Here is a 19461-nt window from a genome sequence, read left to right as displayed (position 1 = left end):
ATCGGTGCCACGCAGGCCTGTAGCAGGGCTGGATCGGGGACACTCAGCTTTAGAGGCACGAGCTGCTAGCGCTTGAGCCAGTGGACTTCAGGCCTGAGCCAAAGCCCACTGAAGTCATTCAAAGCCTCTCGCTCGCCTTGGAGCAGCCCCTGGAGCTGTAGCTGGCTCAGACCTCTATGGAGTAGCCACTAGAGGGGGCATGTTGCACACGTGGATCCTCAGGGCAGGTGGGACGAAGGGCAGCTGTGAGGATGCCCATCACAGCTCTTAGGAGATTGGCCGACTGTTGCTGGGGTAACACAGCACAGCCAATAAGAGCTCTCTCTCTCTCGCCCCATCGTAGAAAGCCGCTGAGGGATTTGCCTCCATCCTGGATCAGACGCCCTCCTGGTCCAACCTGAGCACGGAGCAGGTCTCCACCATGGCCACCGTCTTCCTGGAGAACGTGGAGAATGTCGTGCTGGACGTCTTCAAGAATCCCACCGGGAACGGGAGCCAGACCATCCGGATGGAACAACTGGGTAGGAAGCTGGTCTTGGGGTGGGGGAGTGGGGAGTGGTCGGAACAGGTGGCAACTGCACATCACAAGCAGCGTGACCTGGCCCAATAGGGATGGAGCCTGCCTGGTGACCAATCAGCAGGTGCCATATCTAGTTAGCTCATTTCTCTACGGTCTCCTTATTATGAACACTAGGGTATCACCTATTTTTCTATGGCCTCCCTATTATGACCATTATGGTAGCACCTAGAAAGCCCAGCCAAGACCGAGACACTGTTGTGCCAGGCGCTGCACAGACATGGAGGGAGAGACAGTCCCTGCCGCGAAGAACTTCCAATTTAGACAGACAAAGGGAGGCTCATTATCCCTATTTTACAGAGGAGATAAACTGAGGCAGGGAGCTGCAGTGACTTGCCCAAGGTCACCCAGGGAGTTGGTGGCAGAGCTGGGAGTTCAGCTTGGATCTCCTGCCTGAACCACAAGGCCATATCCCTAGATCCTGGCTCCCGGGACTCCAGCCTGTATGTGCCGATGGCTGCCCTTCCCGTTCTCAAGGAAGGCCACATTCCTCGTCCCCATCTACAGCTCCCGAGTCCCCACTTGTTCTTAAACCCCTCGGGAGAGGCTTGGTGCAAGGGCCCGATGAAACTTCCTCCCTATCTCTTTCCTGTGGGCACAAAAGCCTCTTCCCCTCTCAGCTGGACGTGTCTCTCCGTTTCCTTCTCTCTCTGCCATTCCCCTGCCTGAGGAGCCGTTGTGCTGTATCAGACCGTGCTCTTTCGCCCTCTCCTTAGATCTCCAGACCAAAGTCATTGAGGATGGCTGCCCCGGAAAGGACTCAGTCGTCAGCCTGGAAGTCAAAGGGGAGACCATGAAGATTAGCTGCAGAACGATCCAGGGATCAGTGGCACAAGGTACGTCACCACCACCAGAGGGCATGAGACAGATTTCCCAGGCTTGCTTCTCAGCTGCCCCATTCGGGGTGGGAATGGGCTTCCCCCAGTCCTCACCGCCGAGCGGCAGGATCGCACAGGTAAAGTACAGGAGGTTTAGTACCTCTTGAAGCATCACTGGCAATGGCAGAAGATCCCATCTGAGATGAGCCATTGGTCTGTGCTGACACAGAGAGATGGGAATGTGAACTAGATGCGCCATTGATGTGTATGGGATACAGGGCTCCCAGAACAGGGCTCTGTGATGGAATGGGAATTCCTGGGTTCTCACGCCTACAAATATAAATTCCTTCTGTCCTAGTCAAGCTTGCTGGAATAAAGGGAACTAGAAAAATGAAGAATGAGGGCTGGAAAATTGGGTCCTCAGAAAATGCAATTCTTCATGAAGTGGCTGATTTCTGCAGAAAACTTAGTGTGTGTTGAAAAACTGGCTGCCCCAAATGCCCTCCAACCTGAAATATTTTCTGCTTTTGGATGAAGACCTAAAATACACCTCTACCTCAATATAACGCAACCCAGTATAACACAAATTTGGATATAAGAGAGTAAAGCAGCACTCCAGGGGGCGGGGCTGCACACTCCGGTGGATCAAAGCAAGTTCAATATAACGCAGTTTTACCTATAATGCAGTAAGATTTTTTGGCTCCCGAGGACAGTGTTATATCAAGGTAGAGGTGTATCTGGATTCTGAAATCATGTTCCTGATGCCTCAAGCTCCCATTCCCCTCCACAGGTAAGGCTCTCTAGCCAGGCTTCGTCTCCCATGATGCATTGTGGCTAGATGATTGCCATGGTGCATCATGGGAGATGCAGACCAACCAGGGAACCTGGCTCATAGAGGAGAAACAGGAGCACGAGGCACGCGAACCACAACTCCCAGGAAGCATTGCAGTGGCAATTTAAAATAAAAAATTTGGTTTCCATTTCCCCCCCACCCCCTCAAAAAAAAAACCCCTCAAGATTTTCACCAGGGGAAAAAAACACTCTTTTCCAACTAGCTCTATTAATATCAGATGTTTTGAGAAAACCATCTTCAGGGGCTCTCCAAAAACTGTCAAACAGTTGGGGGGGATTTTCAAGATCTGCCCACCCCTGATAACACTGTAACAAACACACAACATAAAGGAGCCCCCTGCCCCCTGTTGCGTTCCGTAATTTATGGACAGCCTCTCTGTCTTGTCGTCAGTGCTAGCTGAGCTGCAGTTGTAAGTTGAAGTCTGGCTGCCCGGACACCTCTCTTCCCGCTCTGCTGCTGGCTTGCTGTGCCATCGTGTTACTTTTCTGTGCCCCGTTTTTATCCGTGGGTGGGTCTGAAGCAATACATTACCCAGCTCCTGAAGCGGGAGAGTTGTACAGTGCTTTGCGAGTCCCCTAGTGCAATGCGGGGTAAAGAAGCCGCTAACTCACCTGGTTTCTCCTTGGGGATACTTGCAGCCCGGGCTGGAGTGGCGTTTGCCTCCTATGTGGGCATGGAGTCCCTCCTGAATGGCAGCTTCTTCCATGGCCAAAGAGCCACCTCTGTCTGGCCAGTTCGGATAAATTCCAGGGTGGTGAGTGCCTTCCTGACCAGCCAGACCAAGACCGATTTCCCGGATCCGGTCAACTACACCTTCGAGACCATCATGGTAAGGCCGGCTGCACGTCCCTCCATGAACTGCGGTTGTGGTTGATTCCTCTGATGGGGATGCTGCATTGAATTAACTCGCAGGTGGGGAGGAATTCTTGTGGGGGTTCCTCCCCAAGTGTGGTGCTGTCTTGGGGGGAAGGGGGGATTGAACTCATGACCTCTTGATCAGAAAGTCTGAATTTCTCCTTCAGCTGCTAAAGGGCCAGCTCCATTAACCGAGCATCAGTAGTAGATGCATGAATTTCCCACTACTGGGATTGAGTGACATGGGAAGAGAGAAAGAGGAACACAGGAGACAGTGTGGCCTAGTGGATAGTGCACTAGTGGGCGATCTGGGTTCTACTCCTGGTTCTGCTACTGGCCTGCTGGCTGACCTTTATATTTCCCCCTCCCTCACTCTGTGCCTCAGTTTCCCCATATGTCAAATGGGGGTAATGAGAGTGATTTTTTTTTTTTGGAAAGCGGCTTGACTGATGGATGGAAAGCACTGAAGAGCGAGGTGTTAATACTAGGAGCAGGGATAGATTTTCTTCTGCTTCATTAAGGCAGACACAGAGTCTGGGAGCCCTTCAGAACCACCCCATGTGTGTTCTTTGGCCCACTCTCTGTGGGGAGCGATAGAGAGGCTGTTAACCCTCTGCCCTACTGTTCAGTATTTGTGCTAATGCACAGGCTGAAATCAGCGCCCCCTTCTGGCAGGAGCGGCTCATCGTGTGAGACAGCCCTTGCCGCCAAGTGCTTAGTCTGTCTAGACAAAGGGTGGGAGGGGAAACTGAGGCACGGAGCAGGAGAGTGACTCCATCAAGGTCACATAGCAGGCCAGTGGCAGAGCCAGGAGTAAAACTCAAGTTTCCTGAGTTCCAATCTAATGCCCCGTCCACTGGTCCGCACGGCCTCTGTTAGTCTGCCTCTCAAGTGCTCTCCTGGAGTCTCTGACTTGCTCCCCTGGTATCACGTTTTTTCCAATCTGCATTATTCTTCGCTTTTTCCTTTTTTTTTTTTTTGCAGCCAAGCAGCAGCCCCGACAAGCTCATCTGCGTCTCATGGGAGGCCACGGACCGGCGTGGCAGCTGGTCTCGGGCAGGGTGCGAGGTCGTGCGCAGCGACGCCACTCACACCACGTGCAGCTGCAATCGCGTCTCCAACCTGGCCGTCCTCATGGCATCGGGGGAGATAACGGTAACAGGCCCGTGCTCACAGACCGAGGCTGCGGGCTTTGCTGGGGGCAGTTGGGCATCCTCTCGGGAAAGGGGAGATTGAAGGAGGACAAGGAGGTAGCTCTGGGGATGTTTACGGGGAGCCCCTCCCCGGCATGGGGGGCAGCACCGGGGAAAGCGCAAAGGGGATGGGGTGAGCACTGGAGGTGGGCATCATGGGCCGATCACAGGCGGTTCCCTCTTCCATGGTCCCCTGCTGGCTCCCAGAGCCCTGTGGTTGAAATAAAGGCCCCTGTACAGTTATACGCCTGTGTTCCCCTGGAACAGCTGCGATTATCTGTCATGGGCAGGAGTTGGGGGGAGTTCTTAGCAAAGCCCCACCTGCATTAACTGCCCCATGTGGGACAACGCGTGGCCTCCTAACGAGCCGTCTGCCCCGCCTCCCCAATAGGCAGGCTTCCCACTGTTCCTCATCTCCCACGTCGGTCTGGCCCTGTCCCTGCCGTGCCTCTTCCTCGCCATCCTCACCTTCCTCCTGTGCCGCTCCATCCGCAACGTGAACACCTCCATCCACCTGCAGCTCTGCCTCTGCCTCTTCCTGGCCGACCTGCTCTTCCTCACCGCGGTGGACAGCCCCAGCCACGAGGTAAAGCACTCCCCACCCCTCGCGTTGTGCCTAACGGGGCGGGCAGAGCAGCCTGGTAGATAGCGCACTGCCTGGGGACTCTGGTGACCTGGGTTGTAGTCCTGGCTCTGCCCTGAGCCTGTTGGTGATGCTGGGCAAAGCACCTTCCTGTGCCTCAGTTTCCCTATCTGTAAAATGGGGGTAAAGATACTGACCTACTTTAAAGAGTGAGCGTTTATTGGGTATGCAGCTAGCAGTGGCCATCAGGGCAGAGATGAGATCCTAGGGCAAACCCCCTTCTTGCAATGGTAATTCCCTGGGGTGGGTTTGATGCAGGGGAACCAAGCCCAAGGATGCTCATTAGAGGCTGTTAAATGAAAGAATCATAGGACTAGAAGGGACCTCGACGGAGTGTGGGGATGTCAGGGCCCTGCACCCCCCACTTCCTGCAATTCACCCTGACCCTCAGCCAGCCAGTAAAACAGAAGGTGTATTTAGACGACAGGAACACAGTCCAAAACAGGTCTTGCCGGTATGGACAACAGGACCCCCTTTAGTTAGGTCTATCTGGGGGCCCCCAGGGAGGCCACAGCCCCGTTGGGAAGCCCCTCTCCATTTCTCAGCCAGCTCCAGACTGAAACTCCCTTCAGCCTCCCCCCCGGCTCCTCCCCCAGCCTTTGTGTCCTTTGTCCAGTGTCCCGGGCAGAGGTGTTACCTGGCCTCCAACCCCCCTCCAGAGTTCTCAGGTTACATGCTCAGGTATCCTCCCTTCCCCAGTGCAGGCCGTCCCAGCACAACTCCCCTGCAACCTTCCCAGGTCAATACTCCCCACTCAGCATTCGAACAACACATCAAGAACATTCCCACTTCGTCACAGCAAGTGCTTGTTAGTGCAGGCTGAAGGTCCCAGACCTCGAGTGGGCTCTTTGAAATGCCCCCCTGAGCTGGGATTTGTGTGGCAGAAGATAGTGGTGGCGACAGTGCCCCTGGTGGTAGGGTGGAGGCAATGCTCAAACGTTGTTTAGCTGGGCTGCTGGACACAGACCCTGTGGTTCTCTCTGGTTCACCAGTTCCTGCCCTGTTCTGCATAGTGTCGCCACTAGGGGTCACCCTAAGTTCCAGCCCAGGGAACCACGTAGCAGCAGAGCCTGGGATCTCTGCGCTCACACGGGCGTTCTTCCCTCCCCAGCTGGCCTGCGCCGTCATTGCTGGCCTCCTGCACTACCTCTTCCTGGCCTGCTTCGCCTGGATGTTCCTGGAGGCCGTGGTGCTCTTCCTCACCGTCCGCAACCTCGGGGTCGTCAACTACTTCAGCACCCACAGCCCCAAGATGCGGCACCTGAGCCTCTTCGGCTACGGCTTCCCCGCCCTGGTGGTGGCCGTCTCGGCGGCGGTCATGCCGGAAGGATACGGCAGGCAGGAAAAGTGAGCGCCTGAGCTGGGGATCTGGCCCTGAAGGGCATTAACATGTGTTAGGGGAGGTGCAGGTTCAAGTCCCAGCTCTACTACAGGCTTGGTGCTGGGCAAGCCAATGCCTCAGTTTCCCCATGTGTGAAATGGGGATAATGGCACTGCCCTGCTGCACCGGGGCATTGGGCGACAAAATCGATTAAAGATTGTTAGATGCTACAGTGATGGGGCCTTATAAGTCCCTAGAAGTAAACAGTCCAAATCCAAGGCGTTCTCGGCCTTAAGGAAATTTGATGTACTGTGGTTAGATCTACAGGACAAATTTGCTGTGTGAGTGCAAAAATGGGAGTGAAGAGAGTAGGTCTTGTCTTACGCCAGCACTGTGTGTGTGTGTGTGTGTATGTGTGTGTGTGTGTGTGTGTGTGTGTGTCCCCGTCCCAGCACTCCCCAGCGAAAGATGCTCTGGACCAGTGGGCATCTGTCTCGACAGCTGTGCTGCCGTCCTTCATGAATGAATTAATGTTTCTAGCATCTAGTCGACTGGAGCGCAGGACACCTGGGTTCTCTCTCTGGCTCTGCTCCTGACCTCTGTGCATGACCTTGACCCTGAATAAAATTAATAGATTCTATGGCCAGACCACCGTGATCATGTGGTCCGGCCTCCTGTAGAACACAGGCCAGAGAACTCCCCGAAATGAGTCAAATCCCCCTTCGCTGCCTCAGTTTCCCTTCCCCCACATCATTTGCAGAAAAGGACCTAGGGGTTACGGTGGACGAAAAGCTGAATATGAGTCAACAGTGTGCCCTTGTTGCCAAGAAGGCTAATGGCATTTTGGGTTGTATAAGTAGGGGCATTTCCAGCAGATCGAGGGATGTGATCATTCCCTTCTACTCATCACTGGTGAGGCCTCATCTGGAGTACTGTGTCCAGTTTTAGGCCCCACACTACAAGAAGGATGTGGATAAATTGGAGAGAGTCCAGCGGAGGGCAACAAAAATGATTAGGGGGCTGGAGCACATGACTTATGAGGAGAGGCTGAGGGAACTGGGATTGTTTAGTCTGCAGAAGAGAAGAATGAGGGGGGATTTGATAGCTGCTTTCAGCTACCTGAAAGGGGGTTCCAAAGAGGATGGATCTAGACTGTTCTCAGTGGCAGAAGATGACAGAACAAGGAGTAATGTTCTCAAGTTGCAGAGGGGGAGGTTTAGGTTGGACATTAGGAAAAACTTTTTCACTAGTAGGGTGGTGAAGAACTGGAATAGGTTACCTAGGGAGGTGGTGGAATCTCCTTCCTTAGAGGTTTTTAAGGTCAGGCTTGACAAAGCCCTGGCTGGGATGATTTAGTTGAGTTTGGTCCTGCTTTGAGCAGGGGGTTGGACTAGATGACCTCCTGAAGTCCCTTCCAACCCTGAGATTCTATGATCTATGATTTAGATGGTGCTGGTAGGGGCAGGGACTGTCCCTCACTCTGTAGCTCGATAGGAGCCCCGTTGGGTAGCACTAATATCAATGGTAATCGCTGCACCAGGCTGCTGATGTTCAGTGAACGTCACGTTAACCTTTTGTTCTTGTAGCTGCTGGCTCAGGATGGAGAAGGGGTTCATCTGGAGTTTCCTGGGGCCAGTGTGTGTCATCATCGGGGTACGTATCCATTGCGGCTTGAGCCTGCCGCCTAGCTCAGTACGGTGATGTCTGGAGCGCTGCCTGGCTTCCCTTGTCTATTGCTAAGCACTGTGGGCCCAATTCATCCCCTGGTGTAATGCTACTGACCTCGAAGGAGAATATGTCAAGGAGTTTGGCCCAGTCGGGGAATGGGGTGATAAGAGCCACCAGATCAGTCCTGCGAAAGACAGTTTCTGGCATCACATTGGGACTTCAGATCATGGGGCCAGATCCTCACCTGGCGTAAATCAGTATTTCTCTGTTGATTTCAACGGAACAATGCTGATTTGCACTAGCTGCGGATCTGGCCAGATAAACATACCAAACAGCAACACCCTTGCTTTGGATGGCAACAATTTCTGCTTCTGCTCATGTCGAGACCCCCCAGCTGCCCATCACATCCCTTCCCCGGAGCCTGAGGCAAATCAGGGTTAGTGAGATAAGAACATACAAACATAAGAACGGCCACACCGGGTCAGATCAAAGGTCCATCTAGCCTAGTATCCTCTCTTCCAACAGTGGCCAGTGCCAGGTGCCCCAGACAGGGATCTCTGCCTGGATGGGCTCAGGCATTTGGTCACAAGCTGAGGTGGTTCAAAAGTTTTGAATTTTTTTTAAGCAGAATTTTTTAATTGTTTCTTTAAACAATCAAACACAGCAAGCAGCAAATATTTGGCCACACACTTCTGAAACCCCAAACCATGTTCAGGTTTTGGCAGGCTAATTTCAGCTTTTCAAGTAAAAAAACCACAACAGATTTTGAAGGAAAGCTGACATTGTCCGTGATTTTTGTCTGCTTTTTAAAAAAAAACCTAGTTTTCGATCCAAAAAAAGTTTTGACGGAAAATATTTGTCCAATCCTTTTAATGAGCTTTAGTGCGTTTTAGCACTAGCTGATGCTGAGAACCAGTGATACCTTGTAAAGATGACTTGAAAAGAAGTTTTCTTAAAACTGGGTTTGTGCCGAGATGTGGAAGGTTTTTAAATGTTTATTTTTTCCAGGGCTGCCCGGGGGTGGAGGGGGGGGGAGCAAGTGGGGCAATTTGCCCAGAGGCCCCCACGAGAATATAGTATTTTATAGTATTGCAACTTTTTTGTATGGAAGGGGCCCCTGAAATTGCTTTGCCCCAGGCCCCCTGAATCCTCTGGGCGGCCCTGGCCCCAGAGGGAATGAACAGAAAGGGTGATCATTAAGTGATCCATTCCTGTTGCCCATTCCCAACTTCTGGCAAACAGATGCTAGGGACACCATCCCTGCCCATTGCCATTGATGGACCTATCCTCCATGAACTTATCTAGTTCTTTTTTGAACCATGTTATAGTCTTGGCCTTCACAACATCCTCTGGCAAGGAGTTCCACAGGTTGACTGTGCGTTGTGTGGGAAAAAAATACTTCCTTTTGTTTGTTTTAAACCTGCTGCCTATTAATTTCACTTGGTGACCCCTAGTTCTTGTGTTATGAGAAGGAGTGAATAACACTTGCTTATTTACTTTCTCCACATCAGTCATGATTTTATAGACCTCTATCGTATCCTCCCTTAGTCGTCTCTTTTCCAAGCTGAAAAGTCCCAGTCTTATTCATCTCTCCTCATATGGCAGCCGTTCCAGACCCCTAATCATTTTTGTTGCCCTTTTTTGAACCTTTTCCAATTCCAATATATCTTTTTTGAGATGGGGCGACCACATCTGCACGCAGTGTTCAAGGCGTGGCCGTCCCATGGATTTATATAGAGGCAATATGATATTTTCTCTCTTATTATCTATCCCTTCCTTAATGATTCCCAACATTCCGTTTGCTTTTTGACTGCCTCTGCACACTGAGTGGATGTTCTCAGAGAACTCTCCACAATGACTCCAAGATCTCTTTCTTGAGTGGTAACAGCCAATCTGGATCCCATCATTTTATATGTATCATTAGGATTCTGTTTTCCAATGTGTATAACTTTGCATTTGTCAACACTGAATTTCATCTGGCATTTTGTTGCCCAGTCACCTGGGTTTGAGAGATCCTTTTGTAGCTCTTTGCAGTCTGCCTGGGACTTAACTATCTTGAGCAATTTTGTATTTGCAAATTTTGCCACCTCTCTACTTTGATTCTAGATTAATTCCGTCCTTTTTGCCTTAACCCTCTGGATGCTGCAGAGAAAGCTTTCCAGCCTCAACACTGAAGTGTCCACCCTTAAGGACACCAGGTAATGTTGGTTTAAAAGCAGAGCTGCAAAGTATAGTTCAGTGGTGGTAAGAGGGAGGGGGCAGGGTGGGAGTCAGGACTCCTGGTTTCTGTCCCCAGCTCGGGGAGGGGAGTGGGGTCTAGCCGTTAGAATTGGGAGTCAGGACTCCTGGGTTCCATTCCCAGCTCTGCTACTGGCAGTGTAACTTTGGGCAAGTCACTGTGCCTCAGTTTCCCTCTTTTAAAAACTGGGCTGAAGTGGGAGTTGTGAGCCTCCCTGAGTGCTGGGACAGCCCTTGGAGATCCTCAGTCTGGCTGACAGCCCCCCAAGGGCAGTGCTGGACGCCCCATTGTTTGTGTCTCTCAGCCGTGGAGTGGCCAGGGTGCTAGAATGCAGGAGAGAGGGTGATGCTGCTGCGAAGCCTGGATGGACAGATCCTCAGCTGGTGGAAGCTGGTGTCTCTCTACGGGATCTGCCGATTTGAACCAGCTGGAGATCTACTCCCAGTGGGGCTTTCCCCCGTCTCTGACACCTTGGATTTACAAACCTGCTCTGCTCCTTGCTGTGTACCCCACACTGACACCGTCCTCGCCCCGTCCCCACCTGCCCTCTGCAATGGGGCCCGGCTGGGATAGTCACCCCGAAAGCCAGGTCACATAGAAGCAAAGCACTCTCTGTGTTTCTATGTGCCTGCAGCCAGTGCTGGTGAGTGTGTCACAGGGCTCCTTTTGCCTGATCCAGACAGGATCTGAATCCGTCCCAGCCCCTTCTAGCGAGACTTGGGTCTTTAGGAAGCATTCACCATTTCGGCCCGGACCCCCCTGTGACGATGCGGTTCTGGCGGGACCCAACTGAGAGTGCCAATTCAGCAGCAATTGCTCAAACAGGGCAGTCACAGCCCAAGACTGGGGTTTTTCCACCTCTAAGGCTAACCAAACCAGCCAGACAAAAATGACTTCGGTTTCACCCCACTGGCTAGCCACAAGTCACACAAGCAATTGCCTTAGACTCTCCAGTCTCCCAGTATCCCCGCCAGTGCCACTCATCCTGGGGATGAATGGTTATGAAAACCAACAGCCCAATAAAAGAAAAAGGTTCTCTCGATCTCAAAGAATCAAGCCCCAGACCCAGGTCAATATACACATCAGATCTTACCCACAAATCACGCTGTTGCCAATCCTTTAGAATCTAAAATCTAAAGGTTTATTCATAAAGGGAAAAAGGTAGAGATGAGAGCTAGAATTGGTTAAATGGAATCAATTATATACAGTAATGGCAAAGTTCTTAGTTCAGGCTTGTAGCAGTGATGGAATAAACTGCAGGTTAAAATCAAGTCTCTGGAGAACATCCTCAGCTGGGATTGGTCATCAGTCCCTTGTGTAGAGCTTCAGCTTGTAGCAAAGTCCCTCCAGAGGTAAGAAGCAGGATTGAAGACAAGATGGAGATGAGGCATCAGCCTTATATAGGCTCTTCCAGGTGTAAGAACCTCTTTGTTCTTACTGTGGAAAATTACAGCAAAATGGAGTCTGGAGTCACATGGGCAAGTCCCTGCATACTTTGCTGAGTTACAAGGCGTATCTGCCTTCTCTCCATGGGTCAGTTGTGTAGCTGATGGTCCTTAATGGGCCATCAAGCAGGCTAGGCAGAGCTAGCACCAACTTGTCTGGGATGTTTCCCAGAAATACAGCACAGATTTGAAATACAGACAGTGTACAGCCGATACTTATGAGTATTGGCTGTATGATACAGACAGCATAATCATAACCAGCAACCCATAACCTGGTCTTAGACACCTTATATGACCCCCTTTACATGAGATTTGGTGCCACTACAGGACCTTGGTTGCAAACCATGTTCTATATGGTCCCAGTTTATATCAATAACATCACACCCCCTAACTCAGCCACCCTCCAGAGGCCTGTCATCACGGGATCTCTCCCTCTGTCTTTCTCCAGGCTACTGACCTTTAAAGCCATCGTCCAAGTCTTCATTCTGGGCTGCACTTGGATTTTCAGTCTCCTCCAAATCGGCCCAGCCGCCACGGTCATGGCGTATTTATTCACCGTTGTCAACAGCCTGCAGGGAGCCTTCATCTTCCTGGTGCACTGTCTCCTCAATCGCCAGGTACCACCTAGGGCCCTTCGTCCCCTGATGCACTCAGCAGACCCCCTGCCAGCACAAAGCAGGGTGGGCTAACGACGCTTTACTGGGCAAGATCCCCCCAAGTTTTCCCCCCAGGGTTCCCCCAGTAACAGAGCGATGGAGCAGCCCCTTGTGTGGAGAGGAGAGATGGCCCAGAGGCTGAAGCACTAGCTGAGCACTTAGGAGACTGGGCGCAATTCCACGCTGTGCTGTCGACACCTTGGGCAAGTCACTTAGCCTCTCAGTTCCCTGGAGAACTTCCCTAAAATAATCAGTCTGGCACCTCGAAGGGCTGTTAAACTCGAGGGAAAAGGCCTCCTGAGAATCCCCTTCCATGCTTATCTCCTATAAAGGCTCTGCTCCAGTGCAGGGTTGTGGATTGGGTGGAAGTCTAGAGTGCACTGCATTATGGGAATTCTCTGCTGCCACAGGAAGCCGAGTGTTAGAGCAGCCCTGAGGCTGCTCTAACTTGTACCAAGGCATAGAGGAGGGGGAGCATAAATAGCTGTAAGTCTCCGCATGGGTAACAGCCAGTGAGCCCCAATGACTGCATCAGGGGCTCAGGTCCCTTTTATCAGGCAGGATTAGATGCAGCTCTTGTTCATTTGCGTAACGCCCAGATGCTGAGGTGCTGGGCACGTTAGAAATGGAGATAAGGCCTAGAGAGAAGAGATCTCTCGGCACCACTGACTGTCTCTGCATCTCCAGGTGCGGGAGGAGTACAAGAGACGGTTCACCTGCAAACCCAAGTCCTACGTTTCCGATGTCTCCATGTCTACTTTAGCCACCAGCAGCAAAGCGGTAAGAGAGCCAATGACCCTGCGATTTTTGCCGCCCCTCACCAGATGCATCCAAAAGGCTAGATCTGGGCAGGGTTACAGCACTGGACTGGGAGTCAGGACTCCTGGGTTCTATTCCGGGCTCTGGAAGTGGGGTGGGTCTAGTGGTTAGAGCAAAGGGGGTTGGGAGTCAGGACTCCCCGGTGCAGGGCAGCCGTGATGTCTGGACTGATATAGTTAAATTTGCACAAAAGCTGGGTGCAAACCAGCCCTCAGGGACTTCAGAGCATTCGGGGAAGCTCCAGTGACACCAATAGACATGGAAATCTGCTACGCTAGGAGCTTGAAGTCTGGGTTAAATCCGAGTGCACAGAAGGCCTGATCCCACTCATCTGATATCAAAACTCTCTTGGGAGCTTGTGTTTTCCCCTCCGGAACCATGCCGGTGTCTCTCGTTCCTTGCAGGGCTGACGTTCTGGCCGAGAGGCAGGAGACGCCATCGCGCCACAGGAGAAGGAAAAGCTTATTGCAGAACTTGAATCTGCCGTCTTTAAAGTGCTTGCAGGATCAGAACTTCGAAACCAACCTGCCAGCTGGAGTGTGATCCCGGGGTTAAATCAGCGGGCTGGGAAGGGGAGAGGGGTGTGAGGATTAGAGCTGGGGGTGCTGGCAGTCAGGACTCCTGGATTCTTTTATCCCTGGCTGTGGGGTCTAGTGGTTAGAACAAGTTAGACTCCCTAGGCATGGGCCAGTAGCACCTATAGTTTAATCTAGCTATAGCTTAATCCGCTGCTGCTTTTTGAAGATTCCCTTTCTCCTTATTTATCGTTCCCACTCCCCCCTCGCAATCCTTCAGTCCCCTGAAATCTGAGCAGGTTTTGCATGTCTGCGGCATTTCAATACTGTAAAATGAGTTTGATTTTGAATGCATGACTTCGTGGTGTCTTTTTAAAACACCTTCTCAGTGGTTTTGTTCCTACGCCCTAAAATAGACAGGCTCAATTGTGTCTCCCTCTAGTGGCTGGAAATGGGGTACAAGCAACCACATCCCGAATCCCCACAATGCTCGGTCCAAGTGCAGTTCCTAGTGCTCCCTGACAGCAAGGGGGCGCTGTCGAGCATGCCCAGTAGTGCTGTCCTATGAATTCAGTACAGCCTGTGCTCTGCCCCATGGCTGCTTAATGCACGCCAGGATTTGGAGAGACGCCTAATGGTGACATCAGGAAGTACAGTCTGGGAGCTAGAGTGCCTGAGGGAACCAGTGGGTCTGTATCCAGCAGCTCAATACAGGATCCCTCTTTATTGGCATCCACGCGGCGTCCTGTCTCTGCTACGCGCCCCCCCCCTCTTGGAGAGCTCGGTTCTTTTGTCCATGATCTTGTTGGGCCCGGTGCGCACCCCCACATGTGCAACTGCCCCTGCTGCTTTGCACCCCTGTGCTGCTGCCCCTCTGCCACCAACAGGGTGTGACTGTGCCTGGATCCCAGCCTCATGTGGCCACCAGCCCCCTCCCCCCTCAGCATGGGATTGCCTCAAGAACGGTCACAGTGGGTCAGAGCAATGGTCCATTCGCCCCGTGACCTGTCTCTGAGAGTGGCCAGTGCCAGTCGCATCCTAGGGAAGGAACAGAACAGGCCAATTAGCCAGTGATCCATCCCCTGACAGCCAGTCCCAGTTCTGGCCGTCGGAGGCTTAGCTGTCTTGGCTAACAGCCAGCGATGGCCCTGACCTCGAAGAACCCAGTTATACCTTCCCCGGCCTGTGGTGGATTATGGCACTGGCTACTAGCAAGCTGTTCAACTGGGCAGTAGGGGGCCCTCTAAGCGCTTTGAGATCTACTGCTGAAAAGGGACCCAGCAGCGATCCTGGTACATTACAGTCCAGTGGGCCGGGGGGGGAGATGTACCTCAGGGTATGTCTATGCTGCAGCTGGGGATGTGGGACTGCAGCATGGGCAGACATACAACAGCTGCTTTGTCTAGCTAGCGCGAGGAGCAGGTGGCTGCCTGCTGCTTGCCCAGGACTGAGGGTACATGTTTGAGCAGCCGCAGCCCATGCTGCTGGGACGTCACTGCTTTTAATACTCGAGCTAGCTGTGATCTAGCTAGGTAAAGCTAGCTCAGATCAGGGAGTGATGCGCTGGAATCAAGCACTGAAAGTATCGCAAGATGCCACGGAAGTGCCGGAACGGTGTGCCGGAGGGTTCGGGCGCGACTCCACCGTCAGCTCCGAGGTGTTTAGAAGTGCAGCGGTCACACTTTCTGCTTGCAATGCAGATATACCCTTAGCCTCCGCGTGTTTCTTGGTTCTCATGCATGGGCAGGGCAGCTCTTGGCACCCTGGCTTGTGGCTTCAAAGGGGAAGTTTTCACAAGAAGGGTCACCATCCTGCACCAGGGTGATAAGAAGAGGCTGCTGTGAGAAACCAAGGAGGGGAACTGAGCTCTGGCAGGGAGATAAGGCAGCAGAAAGCTGCAGGGATAAAGCAGAGAGATTGGTGCTGCATGCTGTGTTAACCCTCGCCGTGCTGGGTGGATGGGGATTCATAGTATGTGGCCTCTTCTCTTCCCCTCCACAACTTCCCATTGTTCTCCCCACCAGGGTTCTTGGTCTCCACAGCTGTCCCCTAGCAGCCGAGCACGAGATCCGCTGTGATGTGTTACCCAGGTCCTCTGAGGCATAGTGCTGCGAACACGGTGCCTAGGGCAGTGCCAGGAACGCTGGCAGTCAGGTGCTAGAGCCCTGTCTGGCTGGCCCAGTTGGGCCCCATGACTTCTACTTCAGACCTATCCAGAAGTGAGAGTCATTCCAGAGCAGAGGAGGGCTTGTAGGGAGAGACCCTGCAGCAGCTAAGTCAGAAGAAATGTTGTGTTCCCTCTATTCTGGGGCCATTCAGAACTCTGCCAAACCCTCGGTGTAAGTTAGAGCAGCCTTGAGGCTGTTCCAACTTATGCTGCAACCTGTAGCCTCCTGGGGAGCAGGGAAGAGCTGCAGTGCAATGTACTCTGGTCATGCCCCTGATTTGCCCTCCACTCCGGGAGCAGGGGGATGCAGGACCCGTACTCCAGCTAGCGAGGCCTCCTGACCACGGAACCTTTACAAAGGGTGGCCATTTCTGCCAACTTTACAACCTAAAAGGGCTGGCATAAAATCGAGATGGGGCACAGAGTCTGTGTTTCCGTTTCTATAAGCTGTACAGTCAGCTCTGAGCCCCAGAGTGACTTCCTACTCCAGGAGGAAAGGCAAAAGTGATAGGCAAAAAGGTCAGAGCTAGTTACAAAAACAAAACAAAATATAAGCACGCATCTGAACTCTTGAACCTATTAGACCGGGCAACATTTAGATAAAGCAGTTTTTCTCACCCCGCTGGATATTGTGGTTCATAGTACACAGATTCAGTGATGAGCTGCCAAAATCTTAACAACCGGTTCCCTATAAAAAGTTCTGATTTAAGGTGGGGGAGCAGGGGAGGGCCCGGGGGAGACATCCTTGTGGGGCCAGGGGCCCCACTTGCCCCCTCCCCTCCCCTTTGGCCAGCCCTGGAGCTTGCAGCAGGACACCCCCCCCACCCCGCCACCTTGCCGGGCCTCTCAAAAAGCGGCAGCAGGACGACTCCGGAGCTCAGCTGAGCTGCCCAGCTGGGGCCGGCGGCTGGCCACGCTGCAGCTGGGGGGAAGCGGGGGAAGGGCCGGGGGAGCCTCAGCCTCCCCAGCTGGGAATCCTGGGAGCAACAGGATGATCCGGCCCGCGGACCGGAGTTCTTTGCCCACCCCCTGGCCCTTTAACAACCGGTTCTCCACGGAGGTCTAATTTTAGCAACCAGTTCTTGAGAACCTGTGGGAACCGGCTCCAGCTCACCACTGCACAGATTTCACCCTTGAAATCTGGGCCAGTTCCCTCACTTGGAGTCTTCAGAGTGTCCTTGTTGCTTGCAGCAGAGGTGGGTGAAGGTGAAAGGCCCAGCATGTGGCCACTGGGTTCTGTTTTATACCCTCCGTCCCATGTGCTTGGGGAGCACAAGTCCAGGCATGTCTGGGGGGGCCTTGCTGAGTCTCCAGGCAGGGCTGAGCAGTTATCCTGGTGTGGCCTCATGCAGGGGAGTCATCGCATTGTAGCTCCCTTGCTGGACACTGGCTGTTGATGGGTTGTTTGACACCCGGCCCGGGTGTTGGTTACTTTCCTTGCTGTTGACTCTGGGGAGCGAATCTCTGGCTGATTCCTCAACTTACAGCATGTTTTAGTGACAACCATACACACAATTCTCATAACTTCATGTGCATTAATGCTATACATCAGGGGTCAGCAACCTTTCAGCAGCGGTGTGCCGAGTCTTCATGTATACACTCTCATTTAAGGCTTCCTGTGCCGGTAATACATTTGAATGTTTTTTAGAAGGTCTCTCTATAAGTCTATAATATGTAACCAAACTACTGTTATATGTAAAGTAAACAAGGTTTTGAAAATGCTTCAGAAGCTTTATTTAAAATTAAATTAAAATGCAGATCTTATTAGTTTAGTGTGATCCTTGCCCTGGCTTTTCCTTGCTGAGTTTTTCAGTGTCTGGTGGCACCTATTTAGATACTTTAAGCTGCATACAGGCTTCTGAGTTATAAGTTGATAACCGGCTGGCAGGAGGTCAGCGGCTGGAACCCCAGATCAGCAGCTGAGGTGAGTGGAGCTGGCGGCCGGTAGGGCTGAGCAGGGCCGGAAGCCTGGACCCTGGACCCTGTCTGGCAGGGGGCCTGTGCTGGAACTCCAACTGGAAGCAAGGTGAATGGGGCTGCGGGGACCCCGGCTGGCAAGGGGCCAGCAGCCAGAACCCCAGAGCAGCGGTGGGCTGACCACCACCACTCTGGGATTTCCACCACCGGCTCCTGCCAGCTGGGGTCTCAGCCTGCTGCCAGCCTGGGGTTCCTTCCCCCAGGCCAGCAGCGGGTGCTGAGTGGGGCTGCGGCAGGGGGGACCCCGGCTGGCAAGGGGCCAGCAGCCAGAACCCCAGAGCAGCGGTGGGCTGACCTCCACCGCTCTGGGGTTTCCACTACCAGCTCCTTGCCAGCTGGTGTCTCAGCCCGCTGCCAACCTGGGATTCCTTCCCCCAGGCCAGCAGCTGGCGCTGAGTGGGACCGGCGGCAGGACCCCAGCTGGCAGGAGCTGGTGGTGGAAACCCCAGAGTGGCGGCGGGCTGAGCAGCTCAGCCCGCCCTGCGTGCCATGAGAAATTGGCACGCGTGCCGTCGGTTGCCGACCCCTGCTATACATATATGGATAGAGAAATGACTTTCAGCAGAGCGTAACCTTTCCCCTGATACCTTGCAAGGCCTGTTTTATATGTAAGATCACGATTATATAAAAATGAAGAATATGGGGGTTACAGGGCGTTCCCCCAAGCTATAGAATGTTACATGTGGTTCCCAGGAACCATCCATGAGGTTTTTTAAGCCTTCACAACCCACTACTATTATTAGCCAGTTTCAGTTCCTGAAAGGCAAGGAGCACAGTTTCCCCTGCTACTTTCCTTCCTGTCGATTGCTGGGAGGTAGGCAAGGGAGCTGGAACTATTTTTCTAGTGGGAGGGGGGTGCTGCTGATGGAAACCATGTATTTGGTAAAAAGAATGAGGAGTACTTGTGGCACCTTAGAGACTAACAAATTTATTTGAGCATAAGCTTTCGTGGGCTAAAGCCCACTTCATCAGATGCATGCAGTGGAAAATATGGTAGGAAGATATGTGTGTATATAGAGAGAGAGAACATGAAAAAATGGGTGTTTCCATACCAACTCCAATGAGATTAATTGATTAAGGTGTGCTATTATCAGCAGGAGAATGTAACCTTTTGTAGTGATAATCAGGGTGGCCCATTTGAAACAGTTGACAAGAAGGTGTGAGTAACAGTAGGGGGAAATTAACATGGGGAAATAGTTTTTAGTTTGTGTAATGACTCATCTACTCCCAGTCTTTATTCAAGCCTAATTTAATGGTGTCCAGTTTGCAAATTAATCCTAGTTCTGCAGTTTCTCGTTGGAGTCTGTTTTTGAAGTTTTTTGTTGAATAATTGTGACATTTAGGTCTGTAATCAAGTGACCAAGGATATTGAAGTGTTCTCTGACTGGTTTTGATGTCTGATTTGTGTGCATTTATTCTTTTGCATAGAAGCTGTCTGGTTTGGCCAATGGAGTGGATGAGTCATTCTGAAACATGTATTTGGTGTTTGTTATTACTACTTCAATCTGAGGGGCATGGCAGCACCCCTAGTTCCAGCACCACTGGAGGTAGGTTTACCCTCATAACAAACATTAGCTAGATGCTTAGAGGCCATCGTGGGCAGGGGAGGTGTATCTGTTCCAAGAGAGACACAGTTGAGATACGGAACTGTGATAAAAAGCCCCGGTAAAAACTGTGTCACTCAGCAAACTTCCCCTGAGAAAAATCACAAGAGG

The 19461-nt window shown here is 52.2% G+C and overlaps 1 protein-coding gene across 7 annotated transcripts in view; it reads left to right on the top strand.

Moving 5' to 3' along the window:
- ADGRE1 (adhesion G protein-coupled receptor E1) overlaps nt 1-13626 on the top strand; it is a 66855-nt gene extending 53229 nt beyond the window's left edge. For 4 of the 7 annotated variants that reach the window (XM_039514980.1, XM_039514975.1, XM_039514977.1 and 1 more), the window contains 10 exons: nt 1294-1413; nt 2887-3077; nt 4088-4258; nt 4688-4882; nt 6051-6286; nt 7847-7913; nt 10035-10126; nt 12061-12229; nt 12956-13048; nt 13492-13623. In XM_039514980.1, coding sequence (XP_039370914.1) covers nt 1294-1413; nt 2887-3077; nt 4088-4258; nt 4688-4882; nt 6051-6286; nt 7847-7913; nt 10035-10126; nt 12061-12229; nt 12956-13048; nt 13492-13497 — 1340 coding nt within the window. In that variant the 3' untranslated portion in view covers nt 13498-13623. Of the gene's footprint in view, nt 1-343; nt 522-1293; nt 1414-2886; nt 3078-4087; nt 4259-4687; nt 4883-6050; nt 6287-7846; nt 7914-10034; nt 10127-12060; nt 12230-12955; nt 13049-13491 lie in introns of all 7 variants that reach the window. The other 3 variants (XM_039514978.1, XM_039514974.1, XM_039514979.1) reach the window with 2 other exon arrangements.
- The last annotated feature ends 5835 nt before the right edge of the window (nt 13627-19461 follow it).

The sequence above is a fragment of the Mauremys reevesii genome, linkage group 25 (assembly GCF_016161935.1).
Source record: "Mauremys reevesii isolate NIE-2019 linkage group 25, ASM1616193v1, whole genome shotgun sequence".
Lineage (NCBI taxonomy): Eukaryota > Metazoa > Chordata > Testudines > Geoemydidae > Mauremys > Mauremys reevesii.
Note: the sequence above shows the minus strand (reverse complement) of the source record. Positions and strands in the feature narration are given on the sequence as shown.